This window comes from Urocitellus parryii, chromosome 9 (assembly GCF_045843805.1).
Source record: "Urocitellus parryii isolate mUroPar1 chromosome 9, mUroPar1.hap1, whole genome shotgun sequence".
Classification (NCBI taxonomy): Eukaryota; Metazoa; Chordata; class Mammalia; order Rodentia; family Sciuridae; genus Urocitellus; species Urocitellus parryii.
The window spans coordinates 85036752-85053359 of NC_135539.1; the positions used below are offsets into that span (position 1 = coordinate 85036752).

Sequence of the window (16608 nt, forward strand, 5' to 3'; positions counted from 1 at the left end):
ACAGCAAGGTGCTGCTGCTGCCCTGACCATGGCAGCCACAGCGGTGACTGATGCTCAGAAAGGCAGATGCACTGCTTTTCAAATGCTTCCTGCTCTGTGTGATCCATCTGGCTACTTTCCTGGTTGATGGCACTGCTGCTACCAGGTTTGTTTCCTGTGAGAGAGGCAGTGGCCACTGGCCCTTGAGGTTGGCAGTCCTCTGTGCATGGGTTAAGCTACCCTCATATTGAAATTTCTATACTGATTTGACGAAAAAGAAGATAAAAATACCAAAAAAGGCACAGTAATGAAGTCTAGCTTATAGTGGGTGGCTGGATAAGAAAGTGCATATTTAAAACACTGAGAGGTGTAAATTTCGACATGATAGAATGCAGCCATGCACCCTCCAATAGATGGCGGCTCCTTGAATCGTCTGTCGAGCTCTTAGACAGATGGTCCTTTGAGTAATGAACACTCTCCTTTAAATACAGCAAGATGCCATTTGGTAAACTGATGAAGTGGCATTATTAATACATATTTCATGCAGCAACAACAAAAATACCCAGGTGGGTGTGGATAGCTGGAGTTGAGGTAGATTCTGCGCTCCGTCTTGTAGGTAACTACGCGCCTGGCCCCTTTCAGCCATCCCAACATGGGTCTCCACTTCTGCACAGGGAGGAAGAGGACATTCCTGGCATAGCTGCCTCCTTTGAGACACCCTACGTGAGAACCCGTTCTTCCTCCCTGCACAGGACTGTCACACACAGAGGTGGTGGGGACACACAGGGACCAGGTACAGGCAAGGGAGAAGCAGCCTAGTTCTGCTTGTTGTTCCTGTGTGACTTAGAAGGCCCAGGTTCTCCTCTGGTTTGTGCCTCAGCCCCCGGGGTTTCAGGCAGCACCTGCCTCTGTTCATGTCCCAGAAAAGGGAGCTCCTGCCATCACTGAAATGTGCCTGCCTTCATCACTCAGCTGCATCACAAGTATGCTGGAGGCGTCTCTTGGCCTAGCACCCTTTCCCCAGGCTCATGGAGGACCAGGCTGATCCGAGGGACTTGTGGCCTGGAGGTGTGTGAGCTTTCTGAGGCTGGTGGTGGTCATTTTTCTTAATCACTGACCCAGCCTCAGGTATTGCATTATGGTAACAGAAAATAGACTAACGGGTGAGCTCTCCCAGAAGTGACCGGGGGACACATCTCTCTCCGACTGTTGTGTAATTCAGCTGTGTGTTCCGCATATAAAATTCTGGTGTGATTTGGTGGGGAGAAGAAAAGAGTTCTCTTCACTTAGAGAAATGTGTTCCCATTGTCCAGAGGCTGCTCAGGGAACGGTTCTCCCACCCTTGCCCTATGGTGTGGCTTGTGTCTCGTGTCCTTTCAGAGACAGGCTGTGAGCATACAGGCAACATCTTGTCACTCCTTGTCTAATTTGTGTGCTCTGAAGTTCACTAATGTCTTTGAAAACGACTGCATTGTGAAGTTCTGCTTGTGGGGTTGGGGTAAGCATGTGAGAAGTGAGTCCCCTGGACTGGCAGTGCCCCTGCTGCCCAGCTGTGAATGCCCCAATGCCTGGTTGTGCTCTGTGGTTGCTTCTGAGAGCAGGAAATGGCTTTCTGTTTTGTGATGGGTGTATCCCTAGCCTCAGAGTCACCGCAGCTCAGTTGTTGATGGTGCATACCTCAGTGACACTGGAGAAGGGAGGGACAGAACCATGCCTCAGTCTGTGTGTAACTCACTTTTTGAAGTGTGTCCAGCAGCTCTGCAGTGCCCAGAGAAAGCTGTGACTTATTTGAACAGAAGATCTTTACATATTGTCAGGGAAGGAAGCCACCAATACAGTGACTGAAAATCACAGCAGTGTAACCCCACTGCTGCTCAGCTCCAGACAGCGAGGTGATTACGTTTGGGCTGGGAAACTGGATGCTGTGTGTATCCAGCTGCAGATGACAGTGAAGGAGAGCCTCTCTGTTCCCTGGTCTGGCCTGGGAGGAAGGACGGACACTGGCTCCTGGGGCTGGAGTGCCATCTGGTTGCATGCAGTTCATCCTGCTCACCACTGTGCTGCATGCGTGGACCACTGGTGTAGCCAGCAAACCAAGCTGCTGCAGCTTTGGGGGATGTAGACTCATGGAGCCCCGTGATGTTCCTGTCATGTACTTTAGTCCAGAGTCTGGCCTCAGACGGTGAGAGCAAATACAAAGTGTATGCAGTAAGAAGCCAGGAGTTAGCTCGAAGCCACTGTCCCTGTGGATGCTGCATCCTGCATGTCCTGCAAGGCACCCCTGAGACTCTGCCTGCGGAGGTGCTGAGCCGTCTGGTAAAGGCCAGTGGGCCTGAGGCCTCTGGAGATGGGGATGTGCTCTGGGATCTGCTCCAGCCTGGATGGCTGCTTTGCTGCCTGTGGCTGTCCACCTGCTCTATGGCCTCTCTCCTGGAGAGGTGTGGAGATGAAGCTGCAGTGTGTTACAGGCTTCCTGTTCACAGGTGTCTGGGGCCTCTTGGTGCTGGTCTGTGGGCAGGTGGCCTGTACCACCCACTTCAGAGTGCTGTGATTGAGGTGGAGCAGAGCGAGGATGCCCCAGGCATTCTGGGCTTGCTTTCCTTTTGCCTGTGGAGACCGGGCTGTGCATGTGATCGGGATGCAGTCCTCTACAGTGCTGATCCTGCCGCGTCACGCAGCAGGCCTTCTGGAGAGTCACTGAAATGCTGTGCGCCTGGGCAGACTCACGGTCCTCTTGCCAGCGGGGCTGAGCCAGGTGAAGTGTGAGCTCAGAGGCTTTCACTGGTCAGCATGGGCACAGGCTGTCCTTTAAAAGGCAGGGATGTTCGGAGGGGACAGAGATGCTCAGAGCACCTCTGCTAGCACAGCCTGAGGCTGTGGAGGAGCACATGCTGACAAAGTTTACCAGAAATAGCTTCTTGCAGATTCTTGAAATACTTAGCTGATTTTCTGAGTCAGGGAATTACTAGGCAGCAAAGCCTGATTTTTGTCATGTGCAACTACCAGTGTGTACAAACCAGGCACCGTCCATTCATAGCCTCAGCAGACGGTTAGGGAGGAACACCCAGAATGGAGGGGACACAAGGTCCTGGTGGGCTCAGCTGGGCCCAAGGATGAAGACAGAGACTGCTAGGACTAAGGATGTTGCTGCAGCACACATGGGGCAGACGCTTTCTGTTTGCCTAACTCACTTCCTTTAGCTCAGGGCCTGGTTTCTTGGACAGTTCGAAAGGCTGGGGTCAGGCATTGCAGGGCCCTGCTTGCTGGGCTGAGGAGTTTGCATTCTCTTCTGTGGTAGAGGGAAATGGAAGATGTGGGAAGGGTTGAAAGGACCCAGGAGGATCAGATGTGCAAGTGTGAAGGCCATTCTGTGATGATTATGTACCAAATATTTGAGAACTTCTGCAAATAAGTGTTTTCTATGCAGCATATCATATGATTGGATCTCCTTGAGTAGTTCTTGAGAGGTGGACATCACGCCTTGGCATAGATGCAGCTCTGCTTGTAGGTGGAAGGTTCTACTGGGTGACTTTAGTATCTAAGGTCGGTTAGTCAGCTTACAGTTCCTATTATACATGCCTGCAGTAATCAACTTGTGAAGAAAAGATGCTTATCTTGGGTCCTGTGTTTAGAGGTTCCATCTGTGGTCGGTTGGCTCTGCTGCTTTGGGGGAGCATGTGGTAGAGCAGAACCACTTGGGTCACTGCCCGGTAGGCCCCAGGAGGCGAGGGCATGCCCCAGTGAGTGGCAGCTGTCCCGCAGGCCCGCCTCCCAGTCATGTCTCACTAGGGATCGCGCCATGAGCGTGAGGGCCTCGAGGCAGTCAGGGTCCAGACTGCAGCGCTGTGTGTAGAGCACATAAATGAGTCTGTCCCAAACATCTCCGAGAAATAGTTCCCAGCCTGTCCTCTAAGTTAGGAGAATTGGAGCACTCGACTCAAAACACATTCTCTTGAGGCCCCAGAGTTGCTGAAAGCTGCCTGTCCTCTAGGTTATGTGTGTCTGTACTGGGATGGGAAGCCCGTGGGGCTTCAGGCTGTGCACAGCAGGAGTCCCCACAGTCACAGCTCCTGGGTGGCGAGGGTCCCATGTGGCTTCTCTTGGGGGATTTGAAACCAGAAGATGGGGTCCTCACTTCCACTCTCTGCTTTTGGGAACTGGGGCAGGCAGGAGAACATGATGGTGACATGAGCCCCTGGGAGGGGAGTGGGTGCCCAGCAGGGTGGTATGCTCAGTGCCCAGGCAGAAAGACACTTTCACAGGAGCAGACATTGCCATGTTGTCCTTTCCAAGTCCGTTACTGCCCCGCCATGTTGAGAAGGAAGTGTGTGTTGGCAGGGTAAAGAGGCCTCTACGCTTGGTCTTGGCCCTCCCCCACACCCACATGCCTGGGTCTTCCTTTTCCATGGCCTTGAGACCAGTATCTTGTGGCAGGTTTCTGTGGAGGACCCCCTCTGTGCCTTGCAGTCTGGCCAGTGTTCAGGTGGGCGTGGTTGCGACTGCTGCTGCCTGAAGTCACTTGGCTCAAGAGGTCACCGTAGGGTCGAGAACTTTTCTGGGAGACTCAGAACAGTGCTATTTTGCCAGTAGGGCCACACCTACCTGCTCTTGACATTGAAGACATCTCCAGTCAGTGAGTAAACAACAGGTGGGCTCCAATGTCTCAGCTGGAGGCAGGCACAGTTCCCAGAGGATGCTCCCAGATGCCATCTCACTGGGCCTTGTGGCCTGACAGGTGGGTCCCATGATGATCTCTAGTTTGCAGAGAGGACAGAGACCCAGGTCAGGCCGTCAGGCCACATCACAGGGTCACACTGACTTGGCGCAGCCACCCCCGACTGGTCCTCTTGGAGACGTATGATGGAGCTCTGAGCAGTCTCTGGGCCTGTTTGCCCCAAGCCTGCTTTCAGTTCCTAGGCTCTGTGATTGATGTCTGAAGAGGTGAGAGGAAAGTAGCACCCATGGCAGTAGTCCAAGAGCCTGGGAGCTGTCATTTTGCCCTTGCAGCGAGAGTGTGGCCAAGGTTGTCCCTGAGCTCCTGGGTTAAATTAGATTCTCTCCAGCTTTCCTCACCGTGTTTTATATCTGAGCAACATCAGCATATGAGATGTTGGGAAGAATGTTTTGCCTGGTGGCCACAGAGGAGAAGCTGTGTGGTGATGGAGAGAGACTTGGGGAAGTGCAGGGCAGTCTTAGGTCACAGGGGCATGGCTTTGTAGGCAACACTGGCTTATCTTGGCCCTCACTCTCTTGGAGCAGCTTCCCTGCTCTTCTTGACTCTGACCAACCGAGGGTCTGGAGGTTGTCTCACCAGGTTAGTCCCCAGTGTGGCCCTTTGCTTCTGTGAATTCTGTCCTGCCTGGCTGCAGAACCTGCTCCTCAGGAGAAAGTCCCTTGAAATGTCAACGTTTGTAATTTTGATGGGACACTGAATCTCTTTTCTGTGGAGCATCTCAAGGTTCTGTTCAATGTATATAAAATCAGCAGCCCTAGTTACTGGTAGGAATTCTTTGCTGCTTTTCAACATTTATAATGCACGCATCACGAGGAACTTTCTGGAGGAAGGCTCATGCAGAGTTCCTCTCCATGAGGCGTAATGCGTGGACGAACACCTGGAGAAGACCCTGCAGTGATGTGGGACCGAGGTGCAAGGTGAATGCCAGTCCTTCAGGTGGACAGTAACTGACCTAAATAGAGAACAAATTGTGCTTGAGAACCGAGGATATAAAATGTATATCTGAAGAATTTTCTACAGAAGCTTTGTTTTTCTCAGACTTGCTTCCTGACGTTTTGATTTTGTAGAAAAACCGTTTTGCCGATAAAGAGCATTAAAATTCAAACTTATGCTTGTGTTTCATACTAACATGTTTTTCAATCAAACCAGGAAAATGTGAAAACAGATTTATAATGGAAATGTTGATGTAGTTTGAGCTGAAGCCAGACACTCAGGAGGGAGACTGGGTTAAGCGGAGAGGCTCACAGACACTAAATGGCAGCTTTGGAGGCTCCTATTCCTGTGTTCCCAGGTGCTGGTGTGCTTTCCATTGGCGCCTGGCTTGGGGCCCTTTGAACCCTTTGGGGAGCTCTTTCTTCTGCCTGGGACCAGAGGGCCCAAGGTGTGCCGCATGGGTCTGGCTGTGGGGTGTGGGTCTGGGCATACACCGCTGTGGGACCATGTATCGGAGGCTACCCATCATGCCTCTTGTGTTCATGGGTATAAATCACGGTTGTAGAACTTGTGTGTGGCACTCCCAGTTAGGATAGATTCGTTCCATGAGTCACAGCCTGCATGCTCCGTGCTACAGTTCAGAGGTGGGGAGAGTCTTGAGGTCAAGGAGACCTGTGTTGGGGGTGTGTCGATGGGCTACATGGCCGGATGTGACCACCCAGGCAGCCTTCCCGGTGTCCAGCACCACAGGGCTGCTCTGCGGGTGCCAGCAGGGCCTGGTATGAGCGTGGGGGCACGCGGTATGGCTCCCGCTGAGGCCTTAGTTTCACACGGCTCACCAGTGCCAACCCCTCCTGCCTTCTCACTCAACTCTGCTGACCGCCAAGGTTTGATTTTTATGAAGTCCAGTTACAGTTGCTTCTTGATGTTGCCTGTGCTTGTGGTGCCACAGCCAAATCCAGGGTCCTAGAGTGTTCTCTTGGAGTTCCTGGTTCTCACATTCATGCTAGGTCTGTGGTCCACCTTGAGTTGGACAGCAGAGTTGGTAGGCTCTGTGGAATCTGAGCCCAGTGAATCAGACATGCTCCAGAAGACGGAGGGCTGTTCTCTTGTTCCTGTGTTGTCACTGTCTCCATTTCCAGGGATGCATCTCATAATGGCTGCACTGTGTAGGAAATTCCGTCACCCTGCGTCAGCCTGGATGCTCCGCATGGGAGTGTGGGCTGTGTGTCTACACGATTCCAGGCCCCTGCTGTGAAACAGCGTGGGTCACGCCCACACTGACACTTTCCTACCGAGGGGAGGGCTGCTGTCCTGGTCCACCCACCACTGGGCGTCGGGGGTCTTGGCTTCCAGCTGAACTGCAGCGTTCCTCACACTTGGAGAGGCAAGGGAAACGGGTTTGATCACATCTTTCTTAGCTTTGCTGTTTTCAGAAGAGGTAGAGTTTCTCTTCTGAATTAGACCGTCATACGTGTGCTGGGAAAATATAAAATACCTATCAATATTTTGTCTCATCAGAGACAGAATAAATGAGAAGAAAAACATTTTCAAAGAAGAGTTGATCACATTGTTTCTGCCAGGTCAGCCACAGAGTTAACGACTTGCAGGTGTCTTTTGTTTTATCCAGCACGTTTGACAAAACGATTGTGGGACATAGGAAACTTATTCTGAAATGCCAAATCCCTAAGGACCCCTCCCACTCTTGGGGGTCTCTGAGGTGCGATTTGACCATGAGTGGTGGGTAGGAAAAGGCCTTGCCAGTGCCTGGTGTTGGCCCACACGGAATGTTGCACCCATGACTGCTGTTGCTCTTGCAGCCGACGCAGCCTGTCAGGGTGGCCGCCGTTAGGCTGGGCTGTGTGATGTCACCATGGCTGGGGCTGAGGGGCAAGGCTGCTGGCCTGGAGTGTGGGTCAGCCATGGTGGGAGAGGGGAACACTGTTGGATTGACAGGTACTGCAGGACCGTGGAGTGTGGGCTGTGTGTCTACACAGCCTGGTTCTCACATTCATGCTAGGTCTGCCCCAGAGCGTGTGACTGCAGGCATCCTAGGAAGGCCCTTGAGTGCATGGAAGGCTCTGTGTGTGCCTTCTGGCCACCCTCTCAGGGAACAGTGCTCCAGAGAGGAGAGGTGGCAGTAGCTCTGTGGAGACCTGAGGTTTTGACAGTTCAGGGGAATTGATGTGGGCAGAAGCAGGAGCAGAAGGAAAGAAGCCAGACCACAGAACCTGTTGACCCTGAGCTTCATCAATGCTAATGTCTGTTTCCTATCTTGACGTAGGTGAAGAGAATACCCCTGGTCAGCTGTCTGGAGGAATGCTGTTGAAAAGTAGAGGCAACCGAGTTGTCAACAGCCGAGAAGTGGGTTGGCTTGGAGAAACTAGACTCAAAGGACGTTGATTGCTTTTGGTGACGAAGAGAAAATAGTCCAGGCCTTTATGTGCCTGTATTCTAGAGTTGCAAATGGCAGTGGATGTAGGTTTACAGCAGTCTTACTGGTGACGCTCAGCTTCTCACCAGGTTGGACATGAGTGACCCAAGACAGCCACCAGCAGAGAAGCCCAAGCTTGGCAGAGCCCCTTCCCAGTTCACGGGCCCTCCTAGAATCATGCAGTCAGATGATTATTTTGCTCGGAAATTTAAAGCCATTAATGGCAACATGGGACCTGCTGCTTCCTTGAATGCCTCGAGTTCCAGCGAGAGTGGTGGTGGACCAGCCAGCAGTACCCCAGCCATGCCCAAAATGGGTGTTAGAGCCAGAGTGTCTGAGTGGCCACCTAAAAAGGACTGCCCCAAGGAGCCACCCTGCAAGACACTATGGGACAGCCGGTCTCAGAGCAGCCACGAGAGTGTGACATCCATTCTGCAGAATGGGCAGAGTGACCAGAGCGAGGGGCAGCAGGGGGAGCAGCTTGACCTGGGCTTGGTGGAGGCCAAGTACACCATCGGAGACATCTTTGTTCATTCTCCCCAAAGAGGGCTGCACCCCATAAGGCAGAGAAGCAACAGTGATGTCACCATCAGTGACATCGATGCCGAGGACGTCTTGGACCAGCGTGCGGTCAACCCCAACACTGGGGCGGCCCTGCACAGGGAGTATGGAAGCACATCGTCCATCGACAGGCAGGGCCTCTCTGGAGAAAGCTTCTTTGCTATGCTGCGAGGCTATCGCATGGACAACTATGACCCCAAAGCAATGGTCCCACTTGGGTTTCCTGAGTTTTTTCCCTGTGACTCTGCAATCTCCCCCAGCCTGCAAGCAGCAGCTCAGATTTCTCGGGGAGAATTTATCCGCATCTCAGGATTGGACTATGTGGACAGTGCGCTCCTGGTGGGGAGGGACAGGGACAAGCCTTTCAAGCGCAGGTTGAAATCAGAGTCGGTGGAAACCTCCCTCTTTCGGAAGCTGCGGACCGTCAAGAGTGAGCATGAGACCTTCAAGTTTGTGTCTGACCTGGAAGATGGCCGCCTGGACAGGGTTGTCCGCCCTTGGAACTGCCAGCGGTGCTTCGCACATTATGACGTGCAGAGTGTCCTGTTCAACATCAACGAAGCCATGGCTACCAGGGCCAACGTGGGGAGACGGAAGAACACTACCACGGGGGCCTCGGCCGCCTCGCAGACCCAGGCGCCTGCAGGCCAGGCGGGCGGCTGCGAGTCCCCTCTGGGCAGCAAGGAGGACCTCAACTCGAAGGAGAACCTGGACGCTGACGAGGGGGATGGGAAGAGCAATGATCTGGTTCTCAGCTGCCCTTACTTCAGAAACGAGACGGGCGGAGAGGGCGACCGGCGCATTGCGCTGTCTCGAGCCAGCTCAGCCTCTCTGGGCTCCAGTGAGAGCTGCTCCTTTGAGTCCTCCCTGAGTTCCCACTGCACCAATGCAGGTGTCTCCGTCTTGGAGGTGCCACGGGAAAACCAGCCCGTCCACAGGGAGAAGGTCAAGCGCTACATCATAGAGCATGTCGACCTCGGGGCCTACTATTACCGCAAGTTCTTCTATGGGAAAGGTAGGAGCCCAGCTGGCTGCGGTGTGCTGGGGTGAGTCCTTAGGCCAGTGTGGCCTGCTTTGCATTGGAGCAGGTCCCTCAGGGTTCGGAAGACTGGCCCACTGGGCCTGGGCTCGTCCTTGCCTCAGTCCTTGTTGCTGCTTTGGAAACCCAGCTCTGCCTTCGCTGATTAACGATCCCTAGTGTGGAAGTGCCTTCTTTCTCTGTCCCCTTGTCTGTCTCTCTCTCTCTCTGTAACTCTGTCTCTGTCACTCTGTGTGACTGTTGCTCTGTGTCTTGCTCTGTCTTATCTCGGCCTCTCTGTCTCACTCCATCTCTGTCTCGCCCTGCCTGTCCCTTCCCATCTGTGCGCATCACATCTGTCAAACTGAACTTACTCCTCACCCTTTTAATAAGCCTTCCCTGACAGGTTCTGTGCGTGGACAGTTCTGTGGCTTTTCCCGCTCCTGTCTTCCCTGTATTTTGCTTCCACCATGTTGCTTTATGTACTGGACATGCCAGACCCTGTTGAAAGGACATGTGGGTTAGCATGATAGACAGGTGGAGTTTCTTTACAGTTCTATGATTGGTTTCATATATTAAGAAACAATTCCCTGGTGGTATTGTTTTTAAAACTCGTCAGTCCCAGGTAAAGTGAATTATTTTGCTTTTGTTTGCATCTTTAGGCTGGAAGGGTACTTCCTGCAGAGGGATGTAGAGTCTTTGGCCTTCCACTAGTGTCCTTGATTATTGGGTTCCATGGGTGGCAGAGCACTTGGCAGTAGCACGTGGGTCTCCCATGTCCTCCTGCTTGGTGCAGCGGGCCCCTCAGCCCCTTCCTTCTTTCTCGGAGTTCTACTTGTCTGTTGGTCTCCACCTGCCACCCCTCTGCCCACAGGTGCTGCCTGGCAGAGCCCTCGTCCCTAGCAATGCTCTGTTCTGAGTACTTGCAGTTTTGGACTCTGTGGGCTTCCCTTGCTAGGGGTTAGTGTCACTCAGACCTCAGGAGGGCCTTGGGCCCCTTACAGCCCTGCAGTCACATGGACCCTTTCCCCAGGGATGACCAGAGTGGGAGAAGTCATTTGCCAGATAAGTGCAGTTATAACATTGTTTCCCCCTTCTGCGTATTGATGTCGCCGATCACCATCACCACGCTTTCGCTGGGTCACGTAGGTCAGAAACGGTCACGAAGCTGGGTGAGCAGCAAAGCTGAGCAAGCTGACATTCGCCCTGTGACACAGTGGTCACTGTGCCCAGAAGTGGTGTGCTGCCACAGTCTTGGTCTCACTGTGGCCCTTCTGCGGGGGTGCTCACTGTTGTGCTGTGTTCCAGTGGCGGAGCCTAGGAACCTTTGGCCTGTCCTCGGCCTGTGCAGTAATGAACCATGACATGGGCAGCCCAGGTGTGACTCAGGGCTGGTCTCTGGGGGAAGTCGGTCGCTTCCAGAAAGGGAGGCCCTGGAGTAGTGGGCTTCTTGTGAAGGCTGCTTTTGTTGACGAACTGCGGCTTCCAGTGCTGACTGTGAGGTCGAGGCTTCTAGGCTTCTCATGCTCAAGATCCCCAGGTGGCTGATGTCAGAACATGCCAGTTCCGCGTGCGTCGACATTCTGCACATGCTTGGTGCCAGTGACTCTTTCTCACGTCCCAAAGTGCATTTGGAACAAGGAGCTGATGTTGACCGGGTCGCCTCCTTTGGGTTGATTGTGTCCTCAGGAATGCTCCAGGGGTCTGGTTGCTAGGTGCTCTCCCTGCTCCTGTGATTGCTCTTTGTCATTATTCTTTTAAATTCTGATCTATCACCTTTTTAAAATTTTTTTAAAGTCAACATACTTTTTCCACATTTTTTAGTTGGTGCATTTTAGTTGTACTTATTGAGGGTGATCTATGACTTCCTGATGACTCTTCCTCTGCAAGTGACATTTCTTTTGCTTTTTCTGATTTACTTATAATTTTTGAGGGCATTGGAAATGACATCAGACTTGTTAGATTGGAATGTGAAATAAAAAATTATTAAGCTCCAAAGAAGAATCTGTGGAGATGCCTATGACTCAGGACAGGTAGACACAGACATCCAAGGTGATCCTTTCTGGGCCAGGGCTTGGCTGAGGCCCCAACCCGGGCCTCCTCTGTGAGGCCTGCAGGAGTGGGGAATGCTTGTCTGCAGGGTTCTGTGGCTCTGTACTGGGTCAGGAGGGACCCACGCCCCATGCTCCAGTGCAGCCGTGTGCCCGGTGTGATTGAAGGTCTCCTGCTTCGTCTGGTCTCTATGTGGTTCCTGGTTCCCAATTAGTCAGGTGCCTAGGCCGAGGCCACCTCCAGAGTAGCAGCCCATGGTAGCCTCACCCTGTTCCCAGCCATGTCATGCAGCTGGTGGGGCTCTTCTGTCTGCAGGCTCTGGAGTCTTGGGACGCCCGGCCCAGACTGGTCCTGCTGCTATGTGGCAGATGCCTCCTGCTGTGCTTCGTCCCTTCCCAGCAGTGAGTGCCTCTCTTCAGAAACTGGCTCCCAGAGGTCTTTTGATTCCTTCTGAACACGTTTTATTTGTCCTGTGTTCTCTGTGTAACTACATTTCGAAAGCATGATATGGCTCCCGATCTCTGGGAGATGTTTAAGGTGTGAACTTCAATAAGGCAGCTGCTCCTTAGAGGCCTGTGGTGTGGAAGGGCTGCTATCTGTAGCAGGGCGTCCTCGGGGCTCCCTAGGGATTTGTGGGGGCCGTGGCTTGCCACTGTGAGCTGCATGCATTGTGGCTTGTCCAGGCAGTTACCCCTGTAGCCTTCAGTGAAAAGGCTTTGGGAGCAGAGCTACAATAGGTCCCGTCCCTTCCTCTCCTGTCAGTGGCCATTTGCTGCCCTGCTGTTCTTCTAAGGGAGCCCCTGGTGAAGATGTGGTCCTCTCTGCTCTGAGCTATGCCTTGTGGTACAGAGGGTGGCAAATAGATCAGACCTCGAGCATCCACATGCCCAGAATTGGGGGGCAGGGCCATGTGCTGGGCCTGTTGTGCTGGACATCGTGCATGTCAAGGTGCGAGGTGTCAAGGCCCTCACGCTGCCTCCCGAGCCTTGGTGCGCTAGCACTGCTACATGGGACAAGCTCCAGGGGAAAGCCCATCGTACCCGCTGCCCTGGCCTTTTCCCTGCAGTTGGGCCTTTGGTGATGACTTTGTTGAACCACTTTAGGGTTCCCACAAGCTCCCCTCCACTGTGGCTTCAGACAGGGGAGGCCTAGGACAGCAGTTGTGGCTCCTTCCTGCGCTGCACTGCAGGCTCACTGTGGGGTGCAGGAGGTGAGGGCAGCATTTACTTTTCATGCCAGCTTTACTGAGCACGCTCTGCCACCATTCCTCCTGAGCCTCGGTGAGACCTGCATGAGGAGGTAGCACAGCTGGGGACATGGTTTAGGGTGTCCTGTGTGAGCAGGTTCCAAGCTCCCTAAATGACTCTGAAGTCAGCCTTTCTGCCAGATTCATTCTGGGGATTTCCCCTAACAAGTCCATGAGAAGAAACAGGCCTGGTCTGCAGCTCTCACAGGGTCCCTTACGGGAGCTTGTCAGGGCTCCTGTGTGCCCAGCTTTCAAGCTGAGATTGTGTTTCTGTGTTGGCTACAAAACAGTGTGTCCCAGAGGACCTCCTTCATCTACCTGTGCCTTAGTGGCTTCCCTGGACTTCTGGGCCCAGGGCAGCTCAGGATTCTTTTTGCAAGAACCTTCCAGAAAAACGTTTCTAGCTGCTGCCCGGTGCAATGCGGCCCCACAGGAGCCGCAGCCCTGTCGTTCCACAGTATGCAGGCCCAGCCCTCTTGGGTCCCTTTCTGCCCCAGGGTGCGAGCCCTTATGCTCTGGGGCCCCACCTCACTGTGAGTAGGTCCCTTTGGGGGGTCCATGAGGGTGCTGGGTCTTTCCAGGCTTCCTTTCTGGGAGCGCTTCAGCTCTGCTGTTCCCAGCCCTGCGTCCTCACTTGGCTTCTCTTGACTCCTCTTCTTCAGCACTAGCCTTCGCCGTGTTAGCCCCTCACTGCAGGACAGTGCCCACCAATCTGCTCCAGGAGCCACTGAGAACAGAAGGCTCCCCTGGAACTGGGGAGCGGCCCTCTTGCCTTTGTGGCGCCAGCTTCTGTTTTGTGGCTGGGATTATCTTTTGCCATTAGACACAAGTGTCTGTTATAACTTTTAGTTGGAGGTCCACACTCCTGGGAATCAGAGGCCTGGGGGGCGTCCTTGGTACTCAGGCACCACTCAGGGTGACGTGCGCACCTGGATTCAATCCCAGAAGCTTTTGGGAGAGTCCTTGAACTCGGGCTGGCGTCTGCCCCAGGGTTTCTCTAACAGGTAATGGTTCTCCCTGGGAAGAGACCACTGCCCACCCACTGGTGCAGGCTTCAAAGGGTGGCCATCTGTTTGAATGGTTTAGAGATGGGGAGAAGCAGAGCAGTACGTGGGGTGGCTGGGGAACAAATCCGATGGTGCAGCCACCCTTTCCAAGCACAGTCCCCCTGTGTCCCTGAGATGGCAGCTGCAGGACGGAGCACACCTTTACATACAGATGGATCTCACTGCTGACTGGTGCATGCTTTGAGTTTCATGCCTGGTGGCTTCTTTCTTCCTGTTTTATACAGTCACTGACAAAAATTAATAGGGAGTTGGACACTATTAAATTCACACGGTTGAACGGAGTGCCATCTAACAATGGGACTATTCTGAGAAATAAAATCTTCCCTCAGAGGACATAATCGCCTCCACGCTTAGCTTCTCTCCCAGCCAGTATTGCCGTCACAAACAGAGGTCCCATTGAGTCCTGGGGGTTCCTAGCCAGGTGACTGCCCAGCTGCACGTGGGACTCAGCCCTGTGGGCCATGCGGGTGATGTAGAGACGTTGTGCCTTCTCCTGCAGGGTGCAGTTGGGGCCTGGCTTTGTATCCACTACAGCATGTAGGACCCCATTAAGGGCCAAGCACCGCAGGCCTGTGGACCTGGCCTGAAAGTCCTCAGCTAGTCCTGGAGCAGGGGGAACTGGTGCTGGAGCACTGGCCGGGGTTCTTCTGAGCGCAGATCTCAGCACCACAAGCCTAGTAAACCCACCCTGTGTGCACAGGCACTTACTTGGCCCCAGCCCCTGGGGTGCAGGAAGCCATGGGTGGGCTTCCAGGGCCTTCCCCTTCCCACATCTTCCCAGTTTTCCTTCTTCCTCCTGAGCAGAGGCTGTAGAGACATGGGCCCCTGAGGAAACCCAGTGAAGGCCACCTCCCTCTCCAGTCTCTACTGTTCTTGATTTCCTTAAAGTGGCCTCTTGCAGGATACCGTCCCCAGCTTCCAGGAAGCTCATCCCAGCAGTGTCCCCTCGCCTGCATTCATGAATGCAGCCGAGTCCTGCAAGTGAGCCTCTCCCCCGGGGCTGCTTCATGAGAGCAGCTAGAACCAGGCTGACCGTGGGCAGCAGTCACCCCAGATGGGAACCTTGACCAAGTTGCTTCACCCCTCAGCCCTGTCCTGTTAGTAACACGGGGACTTAGCTGTGTCGCCTCGTTGGTCAGAAGGAAGTGAGTTGCCTTATGTAAAAAATGCTTAATATTTTAACCATTTTTTAATTTTTCTGTAATGCCTCAGATTTTCTTTTATTTACTTATTTATTCTAATTTGTTATAGATGACAGCAGAATGCATTTCAATTCATAGTACACATATAGAGCGCAAGTTTTCATGTCCCTGGTTGTACACAAAGAAGAGTCATGCCATTCATGTCTCCTACATGCACTTAGGGTAACCATGTCCATTGCATTCCATCGCCTTTCCTACCCCACTGCCCGCTCCTTTTTTCTCCTTCACCTCTGCCCTATCTAGAGTTCATCTAATCCTCCCATGCTCCCCACCCACCCCCATTATGTATCAGCGTCCACATATCAGAGAAAACATTTGGCCTTTGGTTTTGGGGGGATTGGCTAACTTCACTTACCATTATATTCTCCAACTCCATTCATTTACCTGCAAATGCCATGATTCTATTATCTTTTTAATGCTGAGTAATATTCCATTGTGTATATATGTATACCATATTTTCTTTATCCATTCATCTGATGAAGGGCATCGAGGTTGGTTCCACAGTTTAGCTATTATGAATTGTGCTGCTATAAACATTGATGTGGCTGTGTGCCTTAGTATGCTGTTTTTAAGTCCTTTGGGTATAAACTGAGGAGTGGGATAGCTGGGTTAAATGGTGGTTCCATTCCAAGTTTTCCAAGGAATCTCTGTACTGCTTTCCGTACTGGCTACACTAATTTGCAATCTCACCAGCTCTGTATGAGTATTCTTTTCTCCTTGCATCCTCATCAACTGTTCTTATTATTTGTATTCTTAATAGCTGCCATTCTGAGTGGAGTGAGATGAAATCTTAGAGTAGTTTTGATTTGCATTTCTCTAATTGCCAGAGATGTTGAACATTTTTTCATATATTTGTTGATTGATTGTATATCTTCTTCTGAGAAGTGTCTATTCCGTTCCTTGGCCCATTTATTAATTGAGTTTTTTTTTTTTTGGTATTAAGATTTTTGAGTTCTTTATATATTTACTAACATCTATCTGATGTTAGTGTGGCAAAAATTTGCTCCCATTCTGTAGGCTCTCTGTTTACCTCACTGATTGTTTCTTTTGCTGAAAAGAAGCTTTTTAGTTAGAATCCATCCCATTTATTGATTCTTGATTTTATTTCTTGCACTATAGGAGTCTTATTAAGAAAGTTGGGGCCTAATCTGACATGAGGAAGATTTGGGCCTACTTTTTCTCCTGTTAGGCACAGGGTCTCTGGTTTAACTCCTAGGTCCTTGATCCACTTTGATTTGAATTTTGTGCATGGTGTGAAATAGGGACTTAATTTCATTCTGCTGCCTATGGATTTCCAATTTTCCTAGCACCATTTGTTGAAGAGGTTATCTTTTCTCCTATATGTTTTTGGTGCCTTTGTCTAATATAAGATAACTGTATA

General features: G+C 52.1%; 1 protein-coding gene across 5 annotated transcripts in view; it reads left to right on the top strand.

Moving 5' to 3' along the window:
* Positions 1-16608, top strand: part of Sipa1l2 (signal induced proliferation associated 1 like 2) — a 134873-nt gene that overhangs the window by 50686 nt on the left and 67579 nt on the right. For all 5 annotated transcript variants that reach the window (XM_026412508.2, XM_026412543.2, XM_026412535.2 and 2 more), the window contains exon 2: positions 7932-9657. In XM_026412508.2, coding sequence (XP_026268293.2) covers positions 8178-9657 — 1480 coding nt within the window. In that variant the 5' untranslated portion in view covers positions 7932-8177. The remainder of the gene's footprint in view (positions 1-7931; positions 9658-16608) is intronic.